At 45.4% G+C, this 21,641-nt stretch overlaps 1 protein-coding gene across 2 annotated transcripts in view; it reads right to left on the bottom strand.

Annotated features, from left to right (window-relative positions):
- LOC139406815 (tyrosine-protein kinase receptor Tie-1-like) overlaps positions 1-15,152 on the bottom strand; it is a 28,932-nt gene extending 13,780 nt beyond the window's left edge. For both annotated transcript variants that reach the window (XM_071149869.1, XM_071149868.1), the window contains exons 1-15: positions 14,887-15,152; positions 13,786-14,094; positions 13,549-13,659; positions 13,154-13,309; positions 12,672-12,803; positions 12,362-12,502; positions 7,797-7,925; positions 7,459-7,604; positions 7,100-7,244; positions 6,673-6,831; positions 6,323-6,460; positions 5,672-5,962; positions 5,092-5,382; positions 4,412-4,605; positions 2,656-2,866 (exon numbers count right to left, since the gene is read on the bottom strand). In XM_071149869.1, the coding sequence (XP_071005970.1) occupies positions 2,656-2,866; positions 4,412-4,605; positions 5,092-5,382; positions 5,672-5,962; positions 6,323-6,460; positions 6,673-6,831; positions 7,100-7,244; positions 7,459-7,604; positions 7,797-7,925; positions 12,362-12,502; positions 12,672-12,803; positions 13,154-13,309; positions 13,549-13,659; positions 13,786-14,094; positions 14,887-14,929 (2,596 nt within the window). In that variant the 5' untranslated portion in view covers positions 14,930-15,152. The remainder of the gene's footprint in view (positions 1-2,655; positions 2,867-4,411; positions 4,606-5,091; positions 5,383-5,671; positions 5,963-6,322; positions 6,461-6,672; positions 6,832-7,099; positions 7,245-7,458; positions 7,605-7,796; positions 7,926-12,361; positions 12,503-12,671; positions 12,804-13,153; positions 13,310-13,548; positions 13,660-13,785; positions 14,095-14,886) is intronic.
- Between the last annotated feature and the right edge of the window lie 6,489 nt (positions 15,153-21,641).

The raw sequence follows: 21,641 nt of genomic DNA, 5'->3' as shown, positions 1-21,641 counted from the left end.
GTAAATGACTATTGTAGCTGGAAACGGCAGATTTTTTATGGAATATCTACATAGGCGCTCAGAAGCCCATTATTAGCAACCATCACTCCTGTGTTCCAAAGGCATGTTGTGTTAACTAATCCAAGTTTATCATTTTAAAAGGCTAATTGATCATTAGAAAACCCTTTTGTAATTATGTTAGCACAGCTGAAAATTGTTGTTCTGATTAAAGAAGCAATAAAACTGGCCTTCTTTCGACTGGTTGAGTATCTGGAGCATCAGCTTTTTGGGGTTTGATTACAGGCTCAAAATAGCCAGAAACAAAGAACTTTCTTCTGAAACTCGTCATTCTATTGATGTTCTGAGAAATGAAGTTCCTTTGTCCAGTGTCTGTGTTCTTTGCCCATCTTAATATTTTATTTTTATTGGCCAGTCTGAGATATGGCTTTTTCTTTGCAACTCTGCCTAGAAGGCCAGCATCCCGGAGTCGACTCTTCACTGTTGACGTTGAGACTGGTGTTTTGCGGGTACTATTTAATGAAGCTGCCAGTTGAGGACTTGTGAGGCATTTGTTTCTCAACCTAGACACTCTAATATACTTGTCCTCTTGCTCAGTTGTGCACCGGGGCCTCCCACTCCTCTTTCTATTCTGGATAGAGCCTGTTTGCGCTGTTCTGTGAAGGGAGTAGTACACAGCATTGTACGAGATCTTCAGTTTCTTGGCAATTTATCGCATGGAATAGACTTCATTTCTCAGAACAAGAATAGGCTGATGAGTTTCAGAAGAAGTCTTTGTTTCTGGCCATTTTGAGCCTGTAATCGAACCCACAAATGCTGATGCTCCAGATACTCAAGTCTAAAGGCCAGTTTTATTGCTTCTTTAATCAGAACAACAGTTTTCAGTTGTGCTAACATAATTGCAAAAGAGTTTTCTAATGATCAATTATTATTTTAAAATTATAAACTTAGATTAGCTAACACAACGTGCCATTGGAACACAGGAGTGATGGCTGTTGATAATGGGCTTCTGAATGCCTATGTAGATATTCCATTAAAAAAATCTGCCGTTTCGAGCTACAATAGTCATTTACAACATTAACAATGTCTACACTGTATTTCTGATCAATTTGATGTTATTTTAATGGACAAAAAAGTTGCTTTTCTTTCAAAAACAAGGACATTTCTAGTGACCCCAAACTTTTGAACGATACTGTATATTCACATAATAATCCAAATAATTAATTAAAACACACTATTTTGCAATGAAGGTCTACAGTAGCCTCAACAGCACTCTGTAGGGTAGGGCCATAGCGTAGCCGGAGGACAACTAGCTTCCGTCCTCCTCTGTGTACATTGACTTCAATACAAAACCTAGGAGGCTCATGGTTCTCACCCCCTTCCATGGACTTACACAGTAATTATGACAACTTACAGATGACATCCTCTAACCTATCTGGGCTCTTGCAGCATGAACTGACATGATGTCCACCCAATCAAAGGATCAGAAAATGAATCTAGTACTGAAAGCATAAGCTACAGATAGCACCGCAGTGCATAAAATGTGGTCAGTAGTTGACGCAAAGAGAGCGAAAAACAATAGTTGAACAGTTTTGAACAAATTCATTTCTTTAAAAATGAATGTGATGCGAGAGAGAGATTTTTTTTCTCACTTTCACTTAGCTAGCCTACTCAAACACCCAGCTCAAACAGAGAGGGATGCTATGTTAGCTAGCTGGCTATGGCAGTCCAACACTGGAACTCTTCCAAGTCATGGTAAGCTTTTGGTTTTATTCATTTATTGCTACCGGGGCCCGCCGGTGTAATTGCTAAACTGATGCTGACTGTATACTGTACTGCATGATTGTAGCGGGTTTACTAACACGTTAGTTCTATTAGCTATGTTGACTATGACATTTCTAATGTCTTTAGCTAATATGGTGACAACGATGTAGGCTGTGTTTAGTGGTTAGCAGTTATTAGGTTTGGCTTGGAAAGGTTTTTTCCCCTGGTCACAGACAGCTGAAGTCCACAAGTGAAGGGAAAATTTGAGAGGAGAGAGTGTAGATGCGAGAAGGAATTATACAACAAGCAAAATGTTTATACTGTTTGTATGTGGCTGCTATGAAAGTGAACTGTGTTTGCGTGTGATCAGGGGTGTATTCATTCCGCCGATTCTGTTGAAAAACGTTTCTTAAACGGAAGCAAACGGAACAAAATTGGGATGAACATACCGGAATTTGTCCATTAGAAACTCTTGTTTGCAACTGTTGGACTAATGATTACACCCTATATCAGCTAGATGCAAGCAATAGTGTGCAAGCCGGTATTGAATGTGTCACTGTCTGTCACCTTGATTACTCAAAATGTTCTCTCAACCTGTGCACCTACGTTGTAAACTGTCATTCATAGACTAAGTTGTAGCAACATCATGATGGGTATTGGGAAAATTCAAGTGTCATGTAGTAGGCTAACCCTATCGATTTTACATTGAGCTGGGTGAATGGAATATGAATGACAGTCATCCAATATGCTGTAATAGAAATAAGTCCATGCTCATAAAAAATATATCATCCATCCTCCATCTTAAACATCACCGACCACCACTGGTGTGTGAGTGAGTGCTTGCCTGCGTGCGTGCATGCGTGCGTTGGTACATGTGTGTGTGGTATCTACTACCTTTTAGCATCTTGATAGCAGCGCTCATCTTGGCCCCGTCCTTCTTGATCATGGCCTTGATGACCTGTCCGAAGTTGCCCTCTCCGATCACATCTTCAAACTTGATGTCATCCCACTCCAGGATGGGGTAGGTGAGGGGCTCAGAGGTAGGCTTCGGCCTCCTTGTCAGGGTCAGGGTCCCAGAGTTAAACTGGAGGATGGTCTCCTCTCCCTACGGGTTTCAATGATAATTTTGTTGGATTTGTTTTTAATCAAAGCATAGAAATGATCAGATTTGAGGTGTGTTTCTCATAACATGTCTATATGTGAAGTTTGAGATAGTGTGGAATGTTTATTTATCTAATCAGGTTATCCAACTTGTTAGTGAAGGAATATAAATTACCAATCAAAAGTTTGGACAGTTTTGCTGCCTTTCCTTCAGTCTGCGGTCCAATTCATCCCAAACCATCTCAATTGGGTTGAGGTCGGGTGATTGTGGAGGTCAAGACAACTAATGCAGCACTCCATCACTGTCCTTCTTCGTCAAATTGCCCTCACACAGCCTGAAGGTGTGTTGGGTTATTGTCCTGTCTAAAAACAAATGATAGTGCCACCAAGCGCATACCAGATGGGATGGCATATCCCTGCAGAATGCTGTGGTAGCCATGCTGGTGAAGTGTGCCTTGAAATCTAAATAAATCACAGACAGTGTCACCAGCAAAGCAGCCCCACACCGTCACACCTCCTCCACCATGCTTCAACATCACACCTCCTCCTCCATGCTTCACGGTGGAAACTACACATGCAGAGATCATCCGTTCAGCTACTCTGCGCCTCACAAAGACAAGACGGTTGGATCCAAAAATCTCAAATTTGGACTCATCAGACCAAAGGACAGGTTTCCACCAGTCTAATGTCCATTGCTCGTGTTTCTTGGCAGAAGCAAGTCTCTTCTTCTTATTGGTGTCCTTTAGTGGTGGTTTCTTTGCAGCAATTTGACCATGAAGACCTGATTTACGCAGTCTCCTCTGAACAGTTGATATTAAGATGTGACTGTGACTTGAACTCTGTGAAGCATTCATTTATATAGCAATTTCTGAGGCTGGTAACTCAAATGAATTTATCCTCTGCAGCAGAGGTAAGTCTTCCTTTCCTGTGGCGGTCCTCATGAGAGCCAGTTTCATCATAGCACTTGATAGTTTTTGCGACTGCACTTGAAGAAAGTTCTTGACATTTTCTGGATTGACTAACCTTCATGTCATAAAGTAATGATGGACTGTTGTTTCTCTTTGCTTATTTGAGCTGTTCTTACCATAATATGGAATTGGTCTTTTACCAAATAGGGCTATCTTCTGTATACCACCCCTACCTAGTCACAACACAACTGATTGGCTCAAACGCATTAAGGAAAGAAATTCCACAAAAGTACTTTTAACAAGGCATACCTGTTAATTGAAAAACATTTCTGATGACTACCTCATGAAGCTGGTTGAGAGAATGCCAAGAGTGTGCAAAGCTGTCATCAAGGCAAAGGGTGGCTACTTTGAAGAATCTCAAATATAAAATATTGATTTGTTTAATACTTGTTTGGTTAATATATGATTCCATATGTGGTATTAATAGTTTTGATGTCTTCGCTATTGTTCTACAATGTAGAAAATAGTAAAAATATAGAAAAAACCTGGAGGTGTGTCCAAACTTTTGACTGGTACTGCAGTTTAGGTGCTTTTTTATGGCGTATTTGTGTGTTTGTGAGTCCTCTCTCTCTATCTCTCACCGATCCAGACTGGTAAGTGAAGGTGCGTCTGCGTTTGAGCAGAGTTTTGCGGATGCAGAAGAGAGCCAGCAGGGCCAGCAGGATGGTGACACAGGTGACCGTCACAGACCCCACCACAGCTACCAACAAATGGTAGCCCTCACTGCCTGGAAGCCCCCCCACACCCTGGGTGGTAGGAGTGAAGTCCTGGGGACCTAGAGGGAGAGGTGATATGAGGAGATGCACACTCTTATGCAGATGAACATTGACAATACCCTGTTTATTATGTAAGTATCCTCACATTTTAAAGTGATAGTTCACAACAACAACAAAAATCTATGTTCACTCTAAAATTTCACTCAACGTTTTTGGGACATTTTCAGACCTCAAATGTGTTCAAATGTCAAAATGAGTCCATGTCCCATACGATCTGTTGTTTACATCCAGCATTACACTTCAATCCCAAACGAGTGGGAAAGATTGGCAATCATTTGGGATTACAGCATTGCTTGATCTAAACAACAGATCGTGTGGCATTCAAACAAACCTTGACATTTGACCTCTTTTGAGGACTGAAAAGGTTAAAAAAAAACTTTGATTTTCAAGTGGAAAACTTTAAATCCATGTACTTTGAAGCCTTTTTTTAAACCTGTTTAACACCTTTTACTCCATACATGTTTTTGTTTTAAACCGTCTCTCACCATCTCCCTGGGTCCTGGCATGGACAAACTTGCTCCACTCCCCGGGTACTTTAGAGAAGGCCCTCACTCTGAACTGGTAGAGAGTACTCCCGTTGAGCGCTGTCACATCTTTAGCTGTCTTGTTGCCATCGTCTGTGTCGACCCAGGGGTGCAGGCTGCCCTGTCCCACCGACTGGTACTCTATGATGTACTTTACTATGCCCCCGTTAGGGTCCTCAGGGGGCTGCCACTTCACCTGCACCGCAGACACAGACAGGGGCAGAGCCTGGACGTTCCGAGGGGATGAGGGACCTGGGGGAAAGAGGGGAGGAGAGGGACAGAGAGGAGACATCAGCTGGGTTAGTATTGGTCAGAAGGTGTTAGCTTAGGCTACATGGCGATTGCCAAATTGTACCATTAAAGTGCTTGAATTTCTTTCTGTAGTTCCTTAGTAAGTCATCCATTCCTAAATGTCCTTTCCTTTATGCACCCATCTTTAAATATGACACAATATGAGGGCAGGGGGGAGCCACCAACCATCCACCAATGACAGTCGTCAACACTCACTGCTAAGTCAATAGGAGGAGCTCTTGTTAGTTACCCTGGCTGTTTATGCGGATATTGTACGGCTTAGAGGCGGGCCCCAGACTGCCACAGTTGAGCAGCCTGACGACCACTGTGTAGTCTTGGTGGTACTGCAGGTTGTAGAACTTGGTGGAGAGCACATTGAGCAGGGTGGTCTCCTCTCTCAGCTTCTCTCCTGAGGGGGAGGGCCCGAAGAGCTGCACTAAGAACCCGCTGGCCCTGTCCGCGTTGCCATGCAACAGCCAGCGCACAGTGGCGTTGCGGCCCTCCAGCGAGCTGAAGTCAATCTCTGGTCGAAGAGTGGGCTCTACAGCAGCAACACAGAACACGCAGTCATGGAAAGGTCCTCCAGCCTGGGATACTTTCTCCTTCTCCTATTTACTTAGACACAGCCTCTCGTTTACAGATGGGCAAAGAACATTCTGATTAGGTTACTAGACAGAATTAAAGAATTTCAGATTTAGAGCCTGCACTCAGCTCTACTACAACTTAGAAACAACTTAGAAACACACACACACACACACACACACACACACACACACACACACACACACACACACACACACACACACACACACACAACATCACCAATTACCTACAAACCTCTGCTCTGACTATTGCATTTCGACACCGCAAAAACGAACCCCGGCATACTGTTGCTGCTCACCTGGACAGTCAGTCTCCATGATGGCCTCAGGCCCCAGAGCCCCCTCCCCTCCCTCCCCAGGACGGGTCAGCTGGACACGGACGTGGTAGCGTGTAGATGGCTTCAGATTCATCAGAGTTATAGGCTCTCTACTGTACACTAAAAGACAGGAACACAGAAACATAGAGAATCAGACAGGATTAGCCATATAGAATAGGGATCTAATATTGATAATGACAAATTGGCAAATTGTCTTGCGTTGTTTTTAGGCAAGGCAATTTTTCCTGTGAAATGGATGATATGTTATGTTGCCAGGATAGTAGTTGTAACTCCCATGACTTTACATGAGATCAAACGCCATCTGTATGCACCTATGATGGAGGACCAGGAGTCTCCTGTCTCCATGGGCTTGTAGAGGAGCTTGGTGGAGTCGATGGGTCCGTCTCCTCTGTAGGACTCCACAGGCATCACCACCAGCTGCTTACTCCTCTTCTCCAGCAGCTTGGGAGGGGTGCTGGGGCATGGTGGCTCTGGTGAGAGAGGGGAGTAAAAGTGGGTGAGAATTTGAGTAATGGGTGATCTGATGAGTCTCAACCAGAACATTAAATCTTTATCGCCAGACCATTTCTCAGTGTATATTTAGGGCTGGTTTCCCAGACACAAATCAAGCCTAGTCCTGGACTAAAAAGCATGTTCAAGTCCAGGACTAGGCTTAATCTTTGTCTGGGAAATCTGCCCTCAATGTTAAGCACCCCACATTGACTGATATAGACCAGTAAAATACTTTTTTCTTCTCACCTTTGACACTGAGGTTGAACTTCCTTGAGTCTTGTCCCCCATTGGTGGAAACCCTACACTCCCATAACCCAGCATGCTCAGTGGACAGACGGGGAATATCAAACTGGGCTGTGCTCTTATTGGAGTCCATGGTAGTACGAGACGCCTGAATTAGAGGTCCAAAAATATTTTGATAAGGCTGCTTACAGTCTGATGTAATGCTGAGCCAACTGACATTATCATAAAAAATATTTACATATTTTCACTATTACAAAAACATTTAATTTCACAAATCTCACTGACTACACCATCACAGTTTGTTTCCCAGTAATTGAATAATCAAATGTAAAAATGGCCGCCCATCCTTCCATTGCCTCTACCTTGAGCACAGTGCTGTCCAGTTTGCGCAGCTCAATGCTGCCGTGGCTGGGCAGGGGGTTGCCTGTGGCGGAACACAGGATCTTGGGGCTGGAGTGAAGGTTCCACTCTAGACCACTGGCCATGTCCAAGATCTGGGGGGCGCGGTCTGATGGGAAAGAAACAGATGATGAAGAGGAAGATAAATGAGGTGATGATTAATGGTGTTGATGATGAAGATGCTACTGCTACTGGTGATGGCGTTATTAGTATGGATGTTGGTAGTGTCAGTAGCGATGAAAAAGAGGAGGAGGGCAAGGAAAAGGAGGAGGAAGAGGAGGAGGAAGGAATGCTTACCTACCTGATTTCTCACAGTGCCGTCCTCTCCAGCCAGTGGGACACTGGCATCCACTGAAGTGGTTACACACTCCACCGTTCTTACACTTACAGCGCAGCCTGCAGTCTGCCCCGTACATGTCCCTGTGGCAGACTGGGGAAGAGGGGGAGAGGTGACATTAGGATGGGAAAACCAAGGTGTTGGGATCTGTCGTGATGGAATTGCTACCTGATATGGCTTGGCATGTTATGTACTCTGTGTATCTATTTCAACACATGCAGTCATGTTGATAGGTCGGTTGTACAATTACAATCAATATTAATTGGGCCATCTAAGATAGGCCATAGCCCTACATACAGTTAATTCGGAAAGTATGCAGACCCCTTTACTTTTTCCACATTCTGTTACGTTCCAGCCGTTTTCTCAAATGTATTAAATAACTAAAAAATCCTGTCACGTCCTGACCATAGAGAGCCCTTATTTTCTACGGTAGAGTAGGTCAGGGCGTGTCACGCCCTGGTCAAAGTATTTTGTGTTTATCTTCATGTATTGGGTCAGGCCAGGGTGTGGCATGGGGTTTTTGTATCGTGGTGTGTTTTGTCTTGGGGTTTTGGTGTGTATGTATTGGGATTGTAGCTAGTGGGGTGATCTAGCAAAGTCTATGGCTGTCTGGAGTGGTTCTCAATCAGAGGCAGGTGTTTATCGTTGTCTCTGATTGGGAACCATATTTAGGCAGCCATATTCTTTGAGTTTGTCGTGGGTGATTGTCCTTAGTGTCCTCTGTGTTAGTTTGCACCAGTTTAGGCTGTTTCGGTTTTCACATTACGTTTATTGTTTTTGTAAAGTTCGTGTTTCTTTATTATTAAATAAACATGGAATGCAATAGCCACGCTGCATTTTGGTCCGATCCTTGCTACACCTCCTCATCCGAGGAGGAGATAGAAGAAAGCCGTTACAGAATCACCCACCACAACAGGACCAAGCGGCGTGGTAACGGGCAACAGCAGCGAAAAGAGGAGATGCGCAATAAGGATTTCTGGACATGGGAGGAAATGCTCGACGGGAGAGGACCCTGGGCTAAGCCAGGGGAGTGTAGCCGCCCAAAGGTGCAGCAGGAGAAGAGGCAACAGGAGCAGCCCAAAGAGGAGGACAGTATGGACTATACTTCTTGGGAGGAGATAGACAGGTGGGCGGTCGACCCAGGGAGAGTGCCGGAGCCCGCCTGGGATTTGATGGAGCAGTGCGCGGAAGGTTATCGGAGAATGGAGTTGGCAAAGCAAGCACGGCGGCGCGGAAGGAAGCCCGAGAGTCAGCCCCAAACATTTCTTGGGGGAGGGCTAACAGGGAGTATGGCTACGCTGTGTGCTTACCGGGGGGGCTAGAGAGACCGGGCAGGCACCGTGTTATGCTGTGGTGCGTACGGTGTCTCCAGTGCGGGTGCATGGCCCGGTGCGGTACATTCCAGCTCCGTGTATCGGCCGGGCTAGAGTGAGCATCGAGCCAAGTGCCATGAAGCCGGCTCTACACATCTGGTCCCCAGTGCGTCTCCTTGGGCCGGCTTACATGGCACCAGCCTTGCGCTCGGTGTCTCCGGTTCGCCTGCATAGCCCAGTGGCAGGGTGACCGTGAGCATTCAACCAGGTAAGGTTGGGCAGGCTCGGTGCTCAAGAGCTCCAGTGCGCCTGCACGGTCCGGTCTACCCAGTACCACCTCCACACCCCAGCCCTCCGGTAGCAGCTCCCCGCACCAGGCTTCCTGTGCGTGTCCTCGGCCCAGTACCACCAGTGCCAGCACCACGCATCAGGCCTACAGTGCGCATCTTCTGTTCAGCGCTGCCAGAGCCTTCCTCCTCTACAGCGCTGCCGGAGTCTCCCGCCTGTTCAGAACTGCCAGTCTGCATAGAGCTGCCAGTGTGCATAGAGCTGCCAGTGTGCATAGAGCTGCCAGTGTGCATAGAGCTGCCAGTGTGCATGGAGCTGCCAGTCTGCAAGGAGCTGCCAGTCTGCAAGGAGCTGCCAGTCTGCAAGGAGCTGCCAGTCTGCAAGGAGCTGCCAGTCTGCAAGGAGCTGCCAGTCTGCAGGATGCCGCCAAAGCTGCCAGTCTGCAAGGAGCCGCCAGAGCTGCCAATCTGCATGGAGCCGCCAGAGCTGCCAGTCTGCATGGAGCAGCCAGAGCCGCCAGTCAGCATGGAGCAGCCAGAGCCGCCAGTCAGCATGGAGCAGCCAGAGCCGCCAGTCAGCATGGAGCAGCCAGAGCCGCCAGTCAGCATGGAGCAGCCAGGGCCGCCAGTCAGCATGGAGCAGCCAGGGCCGCCAGTCAGCATGGAGCAGCCAGGGCCGCCAGTCAGCATGGAGCAGCCAGGGCCGCCAGTCTGCATGGAGCAGCCAGAGCAGCCAGTCTGCATGGAGCAGCCAGAGCAGCCAGTCTGCATGGAGCAGCCAGAGCAGCCAGTCTGCATGGAGCAGCCAGAGAAGCCAGTCTGCATGGAGCAGCCAGAGAAGCCAGTCTGCATGGAGCAGCCAGTCAGCATGGAGCAGCCAGAGATGCCAGTCAGCATGGAGCAGCCAGTCAGCATGGAGCAGACAGAGCAGCCAGTCAGCATGAAGCAGCCAGAACTGCCAGTCAGCCAGACTCTTCCAGATCTGCCAGTCAGCCAGACTCTTCCAGAGCTGCCAGTCAACCAGACTCTTCCAGAGCTGTCAGTCAGCCAGACTCTTCCAGAGCTGTCAGTCAGCCAGACTCTTCCAGATCTGCCAGTCAGCCAGACTCTTCCAGATCTGCCAGTCAGCCAGACTCTTCCAGATCTGCCAGTCAACCAGACTCTTCCAGATCTGCCAGTCAACCAGACTCTTCCAGATCTGCCAGTCAACCAGACTCAAAGTATTTTGTGTTTATCTTCATGTATTGGGTCAGGCCAGGGTGTGGCATGGGATTTTTGTATCGTGGTGTGTTTTGTCTTGGGGTTTTGGTGTGTATGTATTGGGATTGTAGCTAGTGGGGTGATCTAGCAAAGTCTACGGCTGTCTGGAGTGGTTCTCAATCAGAGGCAGGTGTTTATCGTTGTCTCTGATTGGGAACCATATTTAGGCAGCCATATTCTTTGAGTTTGTCGTGGGTGATTGTCCTTAGTGTCCTCTGTGTTAGTTTGCACCAGTTTAGGCTGTTTCGGTTTTCACATTACGTTTATTGTTTTTGTAAAGTTCGTGTTTCTTTATTATTAAATAAACATGGATTGCAATAGCCACGCTGCATTTTGGTCCGATCCTTGCTACACCTCCTCATCCGAGGAGGAGATAGAAGAAAGCCGTTACAGGGCGTGACTGGGGGTTAGTCTAGTTTATAATTTCTATGTGAGGTTCTAGTTTTGTTTCTATGTTGGTGATTTCTTTCCACCTGTGGTTTGTGGGATATTGTTTATGTGTAGTTGCATGTCAGCAGTCCATTGTCGTCACGTTTCGCAGTCTTTATTGTTTTGTTGTGTGGTTCACTTATTTCAAAGAAAGATGTGGAACCCAGATCACGCTGCAGCTTGGTCCGATAATTATTACGACAAACGTGACAGTTCCTCATCAATCTACATGCAATACCCCACAATGACAAAGCAAAAATATGTTTTTAGAAGTTTTGCAAATGTATTAAAAATAAAAAACAGAATACTTTTATTTTTATTTACATAAGTTTTCAGACCTTTTGCTATGAGACTCGAAATTGAGCTCAGGTGCATCCTGTTTCCATTGATCATCCTTGAGATGTTTCTACAACTTGATTGGTCCATCTGTGGTAAAAGTCCATCTGTGGTAAATTCAATTGATTGGACATGATTTGGAAAGGCACACACCTGTCTATATAAGGTCCCAAAGATGACAGTACATGTCAGAGCAAAATTCAAGCCATGAGTTCAAAGGAACTGTCCGTAGAGCTCCGAAACAGGAGTGTGTCGAGGCACAGATCTGGGGAAGGGTAACAAAAATATCTGCAGCATTGAAGGTTCCAAAGAACACAGTGGCCAACATCATTCTTAAATGGAACAATTTTGGAACCACCAAGACTCTTCCTAGAGCTGGCCGCCCGGCCAAACTAAGCAATCTAGCGAGAAGGGCCTTGGTTAGGAAGGTGACCAAGAACCCGATGGTCACTCTGAATGAGCTCCAGAGTTCCTCTGTGGAGATGGGAGAACCTTCCAGAAGGACAACCATCTCTGCAGCACTCCACAAATCAGATCTTTATGGTGGAGTGGCCAGACGAAAGCCACTCCTTAGTAAAAGGCACATGACAGCCCACTTGGAGTTTGCCAAAAGGCACCTAAAGAACTCTCAGACCATGAGAAACAAGACTAATTGTTCCGATGAAACGAAGATTGAACTCTTTGGCCTGAATGCCAAGCTCACGTCTGGAGGAAACCTGGCACTATCCCTACATCCCTATGTCTAAAAACCTGTTTTGCTTTGTCATTATGGAGTATTGTGTGTAGATTGATGAGGGGAAAAAAACAATACATTTTAGAATAAGGCTGTAAGGTAACAACACGTGGAAAATGTCAAAGGCTCTGAATACTTTCCGAATGCACTGCATAACAAATTAACACTCACATCTGTTGCAGTGGTTCCCAGACCAGCCACTGGCACAGGAGCATCCGTAAGGGTCAGCCAGGCAGAACCTCAGCCCTCTACAGTCCATCTCTGGCTTGCATGACTCCTGGCAGTTAAGCCCAAACATTCCCTCTCTACAGGCTGGGTGGGAATACAGTACACATAGATACAGTACAGGTACAGTTTCTTCAGACAGTTTGGCAATATAATATACTTGTCTTTACAAACATGCACTTATACGCACTCTCACACACACACTATAATCTTATGCTTTAAACATATTGCCCACCCCCCTTACACACACACCCACCTGTCTCGCAGCGCATCCCCATGAACCCCGGTGAGCAGATGCAGTCCCCGTCCCGGTGGTGACACACCCCTCCGTTGAGACACTCTGGACAGTCCTTGTCACAGTCGGCACCCCACTTCTTACTGCCACAGTCTGTGCAGGACAGTGGAGGAGCGTCAGTGGCCAACCCACCCAGATACAAGCACGTCATCCATATGTGAATCACCATACATACTCTTGTAATGGTCAGTAGTAATAAACACATTAATAACACTATTAACTGAGTACTAATAATGTGCATTCAAAGACACAACCAATCAAAAATGTTTCAGAGGAAAAAAAAAAAAAAAACTTATTGGTCAAGCTTCTATCCAGATGGAAAATAGATAAACAACAGCACAGACTAGTGTACCATCAGTAAAGTGTATCAACACCATCATCCACACATATCAAGTGTGTATGTCTTGTGGGAGGTGTGTGTAATGAGAACAGCCCTACTGCACCTCTGACAATCAGCCTCATCCAGGCTCCATTGATGGGACTGTCTCCCACGAAGCTGGCACTGTAGATGCCCTCGTTGGCTTTAGCCACATCCTCCAGGGTTAGTACAGCCGTACTGTTGGATACATCACCCCAGTGGGTCGTGTAGTGATAGTTACCTGGTTTTGCGACACAGCGAGTCAGCACATAGGACAAGCTCTTAATAATGTGAACACATTATAATCCACATGGTGGGGCTACTTGATACTTGTTTCTAAAATACAAAGGGAATGATTCAACAATGCCTATATTGCCATCGTCTCATTTAGATGAATCTATTCCCTGCTCACACATAAATGCCTGCCTTTCATCCATCCATCCACCCATCCATGCCTCCCTCCATCCCTGTGTGACTCACCGTTGTATTTCCAGGTGACGTCTCGTCTCTGGGAGCTCAGGACCTGCATGGCCAGGTGAACTGTGTCTCCTCTGTTTGCTGTCACCGTGAGGTGGGCCGGGACAAATAGGGCTGATAGGAGCAATACAGAAGAAGACAAGTTAACTCTCTGTCTCTCTCTCGCGCACGCACACACACACACACACACACACACACACACACACACACACTCTCTTTCAGTTAGAGCCTCTTTCTTACCTTTGGCAAAGTTGTTGATGAGAGTCACTTTACCCAGGTTTATAAGAGGATCAGTTCCCTGGGACGCATGGCAGTAGAAGATGCCTGTTAGGTCCATCACACCCACAAACTCGTTCGCCACCACCTCCTTGGTCTTGGGCCTTTTGACTCTGTAACGTGGCCGTGAGGAGAGGATGAGGATGCTGTTGTCCTTCTTGATGTCCAGGTCTAGCTCTGCTGCATCCCGCTCCCCAGTGAGGCAAGAGATGGAGAAGAGCTGAGGGGTGGAGGCCTCAGCGTTGGAGATGACGGTCAGGTCTGTCACCGCACCTGTAGGGACGAGATGGCGCCACTCATTTGATACAGTCATCTAAACTGTTATGAGATAAAACAACAAAGGGCAGCTACTGTAATGACCTATTGCTTATTACAATCTGATGTGAGATCAGTTTATATATTTTAATCCAAATGAACATTACTAGACCTTAGGTCCAGAATACTGCTGGTTTTCTGTTCTACCTAATAATTAATTGCACCCACATGGTGTCGCAGGTCTAAATCAGTGCCTGATTTCAAGGAAATAATGAAAATAAGCAGTGGAACTGGCTTGAGGCCCAGATTTTAATTTGAAGGCCTTAGGCGAGGCATAACACAACAACCTTTTGACACATTCCAGTTACATTCTGACCTAGGATCAGTTCCCCCCCAACTTAAATCATTGTGAGCTAAATAACAAAACCAGTCATATGGTGGGTCATTTTGCTCCATTAAATCCAAATGTGGCATTCTATCCCTGTGGCATTCTAGCCCTGATCTACAGAACAATGGCAGGAAACTGCTATGAGATCCTGCTCTCTCAAGAGGCTGCTGCCTTCTGCTTTTCACTTTGACTTTTATTGTAGCCCGTCATTTGTTGTGTCAAATTCATTTTGATGTTCAGAAATCGTAGTTAGGTTTGCCGTGCAAAAGTTATACTTTCTGGGGTTACTGTCGGTTACACTCTCTGTCGACATTATTAATATAATAAGGACAAGCACCTTGAGTCATGTACTGTATTTTTAGAAGATAACAATTGATTGACCTTTTATTCCTAGGATACAAATAAGATAGTTTGACTTTTACCTGACACATGGACGAGGCACAACAAAAATAAGACGTATATCATAATTGTAATCCTCACAGCGACAATTCCGAAATCAATTGTGTCTAATCCAATGATTGACTTAAAAGTAGACACTTCTACATTCCATCGATGGTCCCCAGTGTGCCAAAGAACCGCGCGCGTCTTTGCGCATTTCCATAAATTCCAGCAATTGTTTTTGACGATAACTCTGTCCCTGTTTCTGTTCCAGGCCGTTTCACATTCTCCTCTCCAATCTAAATGTTCTGAATCTGTTGTTCGTGAAATGGGGATACTCTGGGTGGGAGAGGAAGGAAGAGCGTCACGAGGGGAAAGAGGTCGCTTTTACTCTCCAGCCAAGATTGGTTTTGATTTCAGGAACTGGAGAAGAATGTTGCACCATTTAATAGAGTAGACGTTATACTTGTCATAGAATTTAAGTTATTTGCACAGTCAATTTCCATTTGTCCACCAAATGCATTGTTAGTCAATCATAGAAAATGTATCTAGGTACAAATGCCTTCATTGTTTTATGTATTTGCACACTTTTTTGAAGATGCCCAAAAAAAAACAAAAAAAAATGCATGCGTTTTTAATTTCTCTCAGACATATTCTATCACTCTCTGCTTCTACATGCACAATGCTGACGCATCATTTTGCCATGCAAATAGTATGCACAATTTTGTTGTTCTGCAGATATGTTTCCGAAACTTCAAAGTCAGATCTATGAAATAACAACAGCCGGGTAATGTAATAGCTGTGTTCTTTCCCTCAAGTAAGTTAGTTGTGATCCCGCAGATTGTGGTCATTTGGCCTCTACTTCACTGCTCCAACCAGTCTGATGACAGGGAAGGGAAAGGGGGATACCTAGTCTGTTGTACAACTGAATGCATTCACAACTGAAATGTGTCTTGCGCATTTAACCCAACCCCTCTGAATCAGAGAGGTGTGGGGGGGGGGGGGGGGGGGCTGCCTTAAATCGACATCCACGTCATCGCCGCATGGGGAACAGTGGGTTAACTGCCTTGCAGAACGACAGAAATATACCCTGTCAGCTCGGGATTCGATCCAGCAACCTTTCGGTTAGGGTCCAAAAGATTATGAACATTCTGCTTGTTGTATCTATGCTTACAGCTGCAATCAGATGGATCATGTCCATTCTCTCACTTTTTAACACTCATTATGAGAAACACTAAAGTACCACACACTTCTCTCATTTCTGGAGGGGCAGGCTTTGAAATGGAACGTTTTCTTTATTTTTCCTGATGGCCCCAGACAATTGAAGTTGACCCAACTTCTAATTGTTTGAAATGTCCTGTATTCAATGAGAGAGTTCTCAAAAGTGACAACACTTCAGCAATTTACAACTATTTTTTTCCAGAAAGGTGAGATCTTAACCTTTCTTGGAGTATGCAGCATTACTAGTTAATGTTTATGGCCCTCTCATGATAAATAGTTACTTTTGGGGATGACCGTAGGTCACATTTTCGATTGCATTTAGTTACATGTAACTGATTTATACGGAGCGTAATTATTTCTGAGGGTTTGGTTCAGATAAATACTCTTCTGATGTAATCTACAATTCACTTGTTATGCTTGTTTTATGGCATTGTACTAAACAGCTTGAAATAGGTGAGGAAACAACGTTTCACTGTGCCATTGTATGTGATCACACACAGGAAAATACAAAGACTATGATGAGGTGCCCAGAGCAGGAGACTATTGTTATGTCTCCAGGTCAGAACGTTTAGATTTGGATACTATCTAAACAGAGGACTATACCGTGTTGGTTCAGGTTTGCTGGGTCTTTGGTTCTATGACAGAGACCTCCATGTCCCTGATAAATGTAAATAGACCATCACCTTAATAGGGCCTTCCTATTTCCCCGACACAAGGTCACAAAAATGACGCTCGCAAGACCCGACTTATCTCTGAAGACAATGAGGACAGAGACTCATCTCATCAGCCACACTACTAGACTCTCTCAGGGTCACGTGAATTCCACACTTCTTTTGTTTGCATCAGTACCGAATTACCACTGCTTGTTCCCAGAAAGAATGAAAAACGTTGCACCACTAGTTCCCAGAAGAAAATAAAAATGCAAATAAATAAATCATTTTCATTCATGTGCTCTCAGGAGGTAGCTGGAGCGAGGGTAGAACACATGGGCAGACAGACATGCAGGGAGACAAACAGACATCTTGCTAGTTGCAGGGAGAGTGGACTCTGAGAGGAAGCCCACAGGGGAAAAGACTGGATGCTGTGTCAACATAGTTACTTTTGACTGCTGGCTGCAGTGAGGCTTCAAGAAGCATGAGACAGGGTGTTTGCGTGTGCGCTTGTGTGTGTGTTTGTGTGTGTGTGTGTGTGTGTGTGTGTGCGCACCCATACATTTACATGGATGTGTGGTGCGCATGTACGTGTGTGCTTTCCTGCGTGGATGTGTTTTAGGGGGATATAAACGGTGGAACCCAGGCCCTCCTCAGACATGGTCCATTGTCCAGCGAGCTCTTTTGTTGTCCTGAGGTAATTATCAGTAGTGTTTGTTGTAAGAGCGATTTCTGCTGATTACTTCGGGTTCGCTTTAGATGGCACCGCCAGACAAAAGGCAAAGCGCTCCGTCTCTCCGCTTGCCTCGCACAAGGTCATCAGTGGGAGAGCAAACAATCAAGTTTATGGAGTTTACATTGGCTCATATCACATGACGATTGTATTCTGTTACTGTTATTGTAAAGAGCAATACACTCTTAGAAAAGGGGTTCCAAAAAGGGTTCTCGGGATGTCCCCATAGGAGAAACCTTTTTGGTTCTAGGTGGAACTCTTTTGAACACAAAGGGTTCTCCCACTGGGACAGCCGGAAAAACCCTTTTATGTTCTTAGACAGCAGTTTTTTCCCCAAGAGTGTAGGATATGCTGGACAGTAGCAACCATTATCGTGCATATTGCACTGTAACTGTATTACAATTGTATTACTTGAAGGTAATCTGAATTGAAAACACCAAACCTCAAAATCTAGTGGACAAAAGCTGGTCTGTGAATAAATCTCAAACCGTAGAGGTGAATTTATAGCTGTGCACTCCCCTCCATGTTTTAGTACTTTTTGGACATTTAGTTGTGGTTTTAGTGGTGTCGGGAGTGGGGGTGAAAGTGAGGAGGAGGGGGAGGAGGAGGGAGGGGGTAAGGTCCTTGAGACTGTGAGAACTTTTGTATTAAATTCCCATTTCCACCCATTGTGTGAAGAGCTGGCAGAATTCCACATGCACTGACTCACTCGCGCAAGCCCCTGTGAACTGGGGTAGGGGTGCAGTGTACACCTCTCTGGCCCCTTGAGACCACCTACCTCCCTTGCCCCCTCTCCTCAGTCTGGGAAGGAAATCGACTCCTGGGACCCTAACCCAGACCCCTGGGGGCTTCAGGGCAACCAGTGATTACATTAAACCTCTCTCAGTGTGTATATAACATGTAGGAAGTTACCCAGAGATAAAGAAGTGAAATCTATGGCCGGGCTCGGAATCTCAAGCCGTGGGGCTCCTGTGTTTTGTACACTTTCATAGTCAGAGTGCTGTCTATCTGTCATCAGTATGGCTGAACAACAAGTCAAGGAGACTTCTAGTGCTCTCTCTGTGTGTCTGTGTGTCTGTGTGTGTGTGTGTGTGTGTGTGTGTGTGTGTGTGTGTGTGTGTGTGTGTGTGTGTGTGTGTGTGTGTGTGTGTGTGTTTACCATGGTGCATGGTGATGACACTTGTCATCTCGCCTGCCTTGTCATGTTTCCCGCTCCTCCGGGCAGCCAGTGGAATAAACCACTCAGCGAATCCCACGCCTGCTCTGGAGAAGTTATCCGGCCACGGCTCTGTGTAATAATAAACAGCCTCCACCCAGCCGCCTCCATCATCAGAGGAGATGCAGACAGTGTTGTGGTTAGTCAGATGGGGTGACACCGAGTGAAGTGACAGTCAGCAGAGGGATGTGAGGTTGGCGTGTGTCACTGTCTTTTGGAAAGAGGATATAAGGTAAGCATAATGTAGAGTGAACCACCATCCTAAATGCTTTGATAGCTAGTATGTAGTATATTGGAAGATTGGAAGGTTTGCAAGTTCAATCCCCGGCCGAGTCATACCGAAGACTGTAAACATGGTAAGGTGCATCTCTGCTTGGCACTCAGCATTGGGGGTAAGGCCTTGTAACAGTCTAGGGTCCTGCAAGCTGCACACACACAAACACACACACACCATGATCATATCATGTCAGTATCACTCTAAGACTCTAAAACAATGTGCAGTGATAAAACAGTTTACATTCAGCTGAAACACTACACACTCCTCATGAATCAAGTGAAGTGCCCATGGAAAGAATGCTCTGCTCGGTTTTGCTCCATCCTTCCCATTTCCTCTGTTCCTCAGCAGTCTTCTTATCGCCAAACAAATGTGTTGAGTCATGCAGATAGGGTATATATTACAGCATGCTCAACACAACACACAGCTATCCTATGACCTATCCGATGCCCAATCCCAGGTTTTTCCAGCTGCAGTAAAACTGTTGTTTTTATGTGTAGAATGACAATACATATTTATGTTTTTCCATCAGATTGATTTACTAGACAGCTTTCTTGTTAACTTATAATTACACATTTTTCCAATTAAGTAATTGGCATTCATTGTCACGCTCTGACCTTTAACATCTCTGTTTTCTTTATATTTTGGTTAGGTCAGGGTGTGACGAGGGTGGGTATGCTCGTTTTGCATTGTCTAGGGTTTTTGTATGTCTAGGGGTTTAGTAGGTCTAGGTATTTGTATGTCTATGGTAGCCTGATATGGTTCCCAATCAGAGGCAGCTGTTTATCGTTGTCTCTGATTGGGGATCATATTTAGGTAGCCATTTCCCTTTTGTGTTTGTGGGTTCTTGTTCTATGTTTAGTTGCCCGACTGCACTACTCATATTAGCTTCACGGTTCGTTTTGTTATTTTGTTCGTTTGTTCAGTGTTCGTTCTTAAAAAAAGAAAAATATACGCTTACAACACTGCGCCTTGGTCTGATCATTATGACGAACGTGACATTCATGTAATTCCACAACCCATTGCCACCAACTTATCAGTTATCAATCAATAAGAAAGTGCATCTCTACAGTTCAGTGATCTCTACAAGGACTGAGACAGTGCAATGGTTTTTATACTGGCTTCTCTCATTACAAACCATTCTAGACACGTTCTGTGTTTCCTCTGTACTGTGACAGTTGAGTGGAAATAGCCTCCACTTTATTGCTCCATGTACTTGGAAACCGGGCGCCATGTTTCCAGCCGTACCCTCCCACCCTTAGTTTGTCCTGTCCTGGAAAGACAACATGGTACTCATTAGGCCCAGCGAGCCCCCCCAGCTGCTGCCCCGGGGTGAGGGTGGGGCAGGGGGAGGATGGGGTTAAGGAGAGGGTGAGGGTGGGGAAGGAGGAGGATTGGGTGACATGGGTCCCATTCTGGAACAGGGTTAACCCATAGCTCCGGGGCAACAGAGCACCAAACAGGGGCAAGGCACGGAGACTGTTCTTACTGCACAAACCTGAATCTACAATGGCCACACCTAATGTCTGCATATACACTCTCATAAGCATGTACTTTCCAAAAACGCACACACACACACATACCACCCAAAAACTCCACACACACACCACCCAAAACCTCCACTGATGTGATTATGGAAAATCAACAGATAAACGAAGGAAGTGCTAATCATAACAACATGTATTACTGTGTGTGTTGTATGAGTAGCCATCAAATCAGCACTTTTTAGTTCTACTAAAATTCTAGCTTTCTCAGCCTGATAGGCTGAAATTGTAATTAGGCTTACAGGAATAGAATAGCTTTCCCATCGGAATATTATTATTAACAAGGAAGGGGAGTGGTGTGATACTTTATCCAGCCAAAATGTCTCTGGAATATTACCGTCGATTAGGAAGTTGAATAACACTTTGGAGAGTTGTTGGCTGAAAGACAAAAGGGAGGGGGAGAGAAAAAGAGAGAGAAAGCAAAAAATAAATAGAGAAGGGAGTAGTAAATATAGCAGTAGGGCTATAAAACAAGAGAAAAAGAAACAGAATGTGTTCCCGAGGACACAGAACAAAGGGAAGGAGAAGATAAAAATGAGAGAAAAGTTTAACTCAGGACAAAAAAAAGAGCGAGAAGAAATTAGCGAACAAGTGAGAGTGACAGAGCTAAAGAATGTCAGTGAGAGAGACAAAACCATGAGCTCTGCTAGTCAGTTCGCGCTCTAGCCAGTGGAATGCTCTTGAGCACAGGACGTTGTGCTGCAGGTGCTGATATGTGTTTAGGAAGTGGCTGGAGCGCAGGGCAGGATTCACCCAGTGTGCAGCCCAGTCAGACAGAACCAGGCATGGGCAGCCTGGAGCAGGGGCAGAGACAGGAAATCTTGTGGGTCTCCTCTCGGTCTTCTGGGTGCTTGCTCAGCCCTCCGCCCAGGGAGAAGGGACTATGTAGTTCCCAAAAGCTAAAGATGAGGTATCTAAGAACAGTGTGATGTGTTGATAGTGATGCATGTTGATGCACAGGCAGTGGAAGGTCAGCTCTGGTATTGAATCTAAACTGCAGGTCTAATCTAATCTCTTAATGACATTTTAAGTGTGAAATGCAAACAGCTAGAACCCCTCCAGCCCTCCATTGTAATATACTATACACATGTACATGTGTTGTTATTTGCCCTTCTTTAAAAGAGGCAACCACCATACCAGTGGGACAAACAGCACTCGACC

The sequence above is a fragment of the Oncorhynchus clarkii genome, chromosome 4, assembly GCF_045791955.1.
Source record: "Oncorhynchus clarkii lewisi isolate Uvic-CL-2024 chromosome 4, UVic_Ocla_1.0, whole genome shotgun sequence".
In the NCBI taxonomy this organism is placed as follows: Eukaryota; Metazoa; Chordata; class Actinopteri; order Salmoniformes; family Salmonidae; genus Oncorhynchus; species Oncorhynchus clarkii.
The sequence above is the reverse complement of the archived record's forward strand: the minus strand, read 5'-3'. Positions and strand labels throughout refer to the sequence as shown.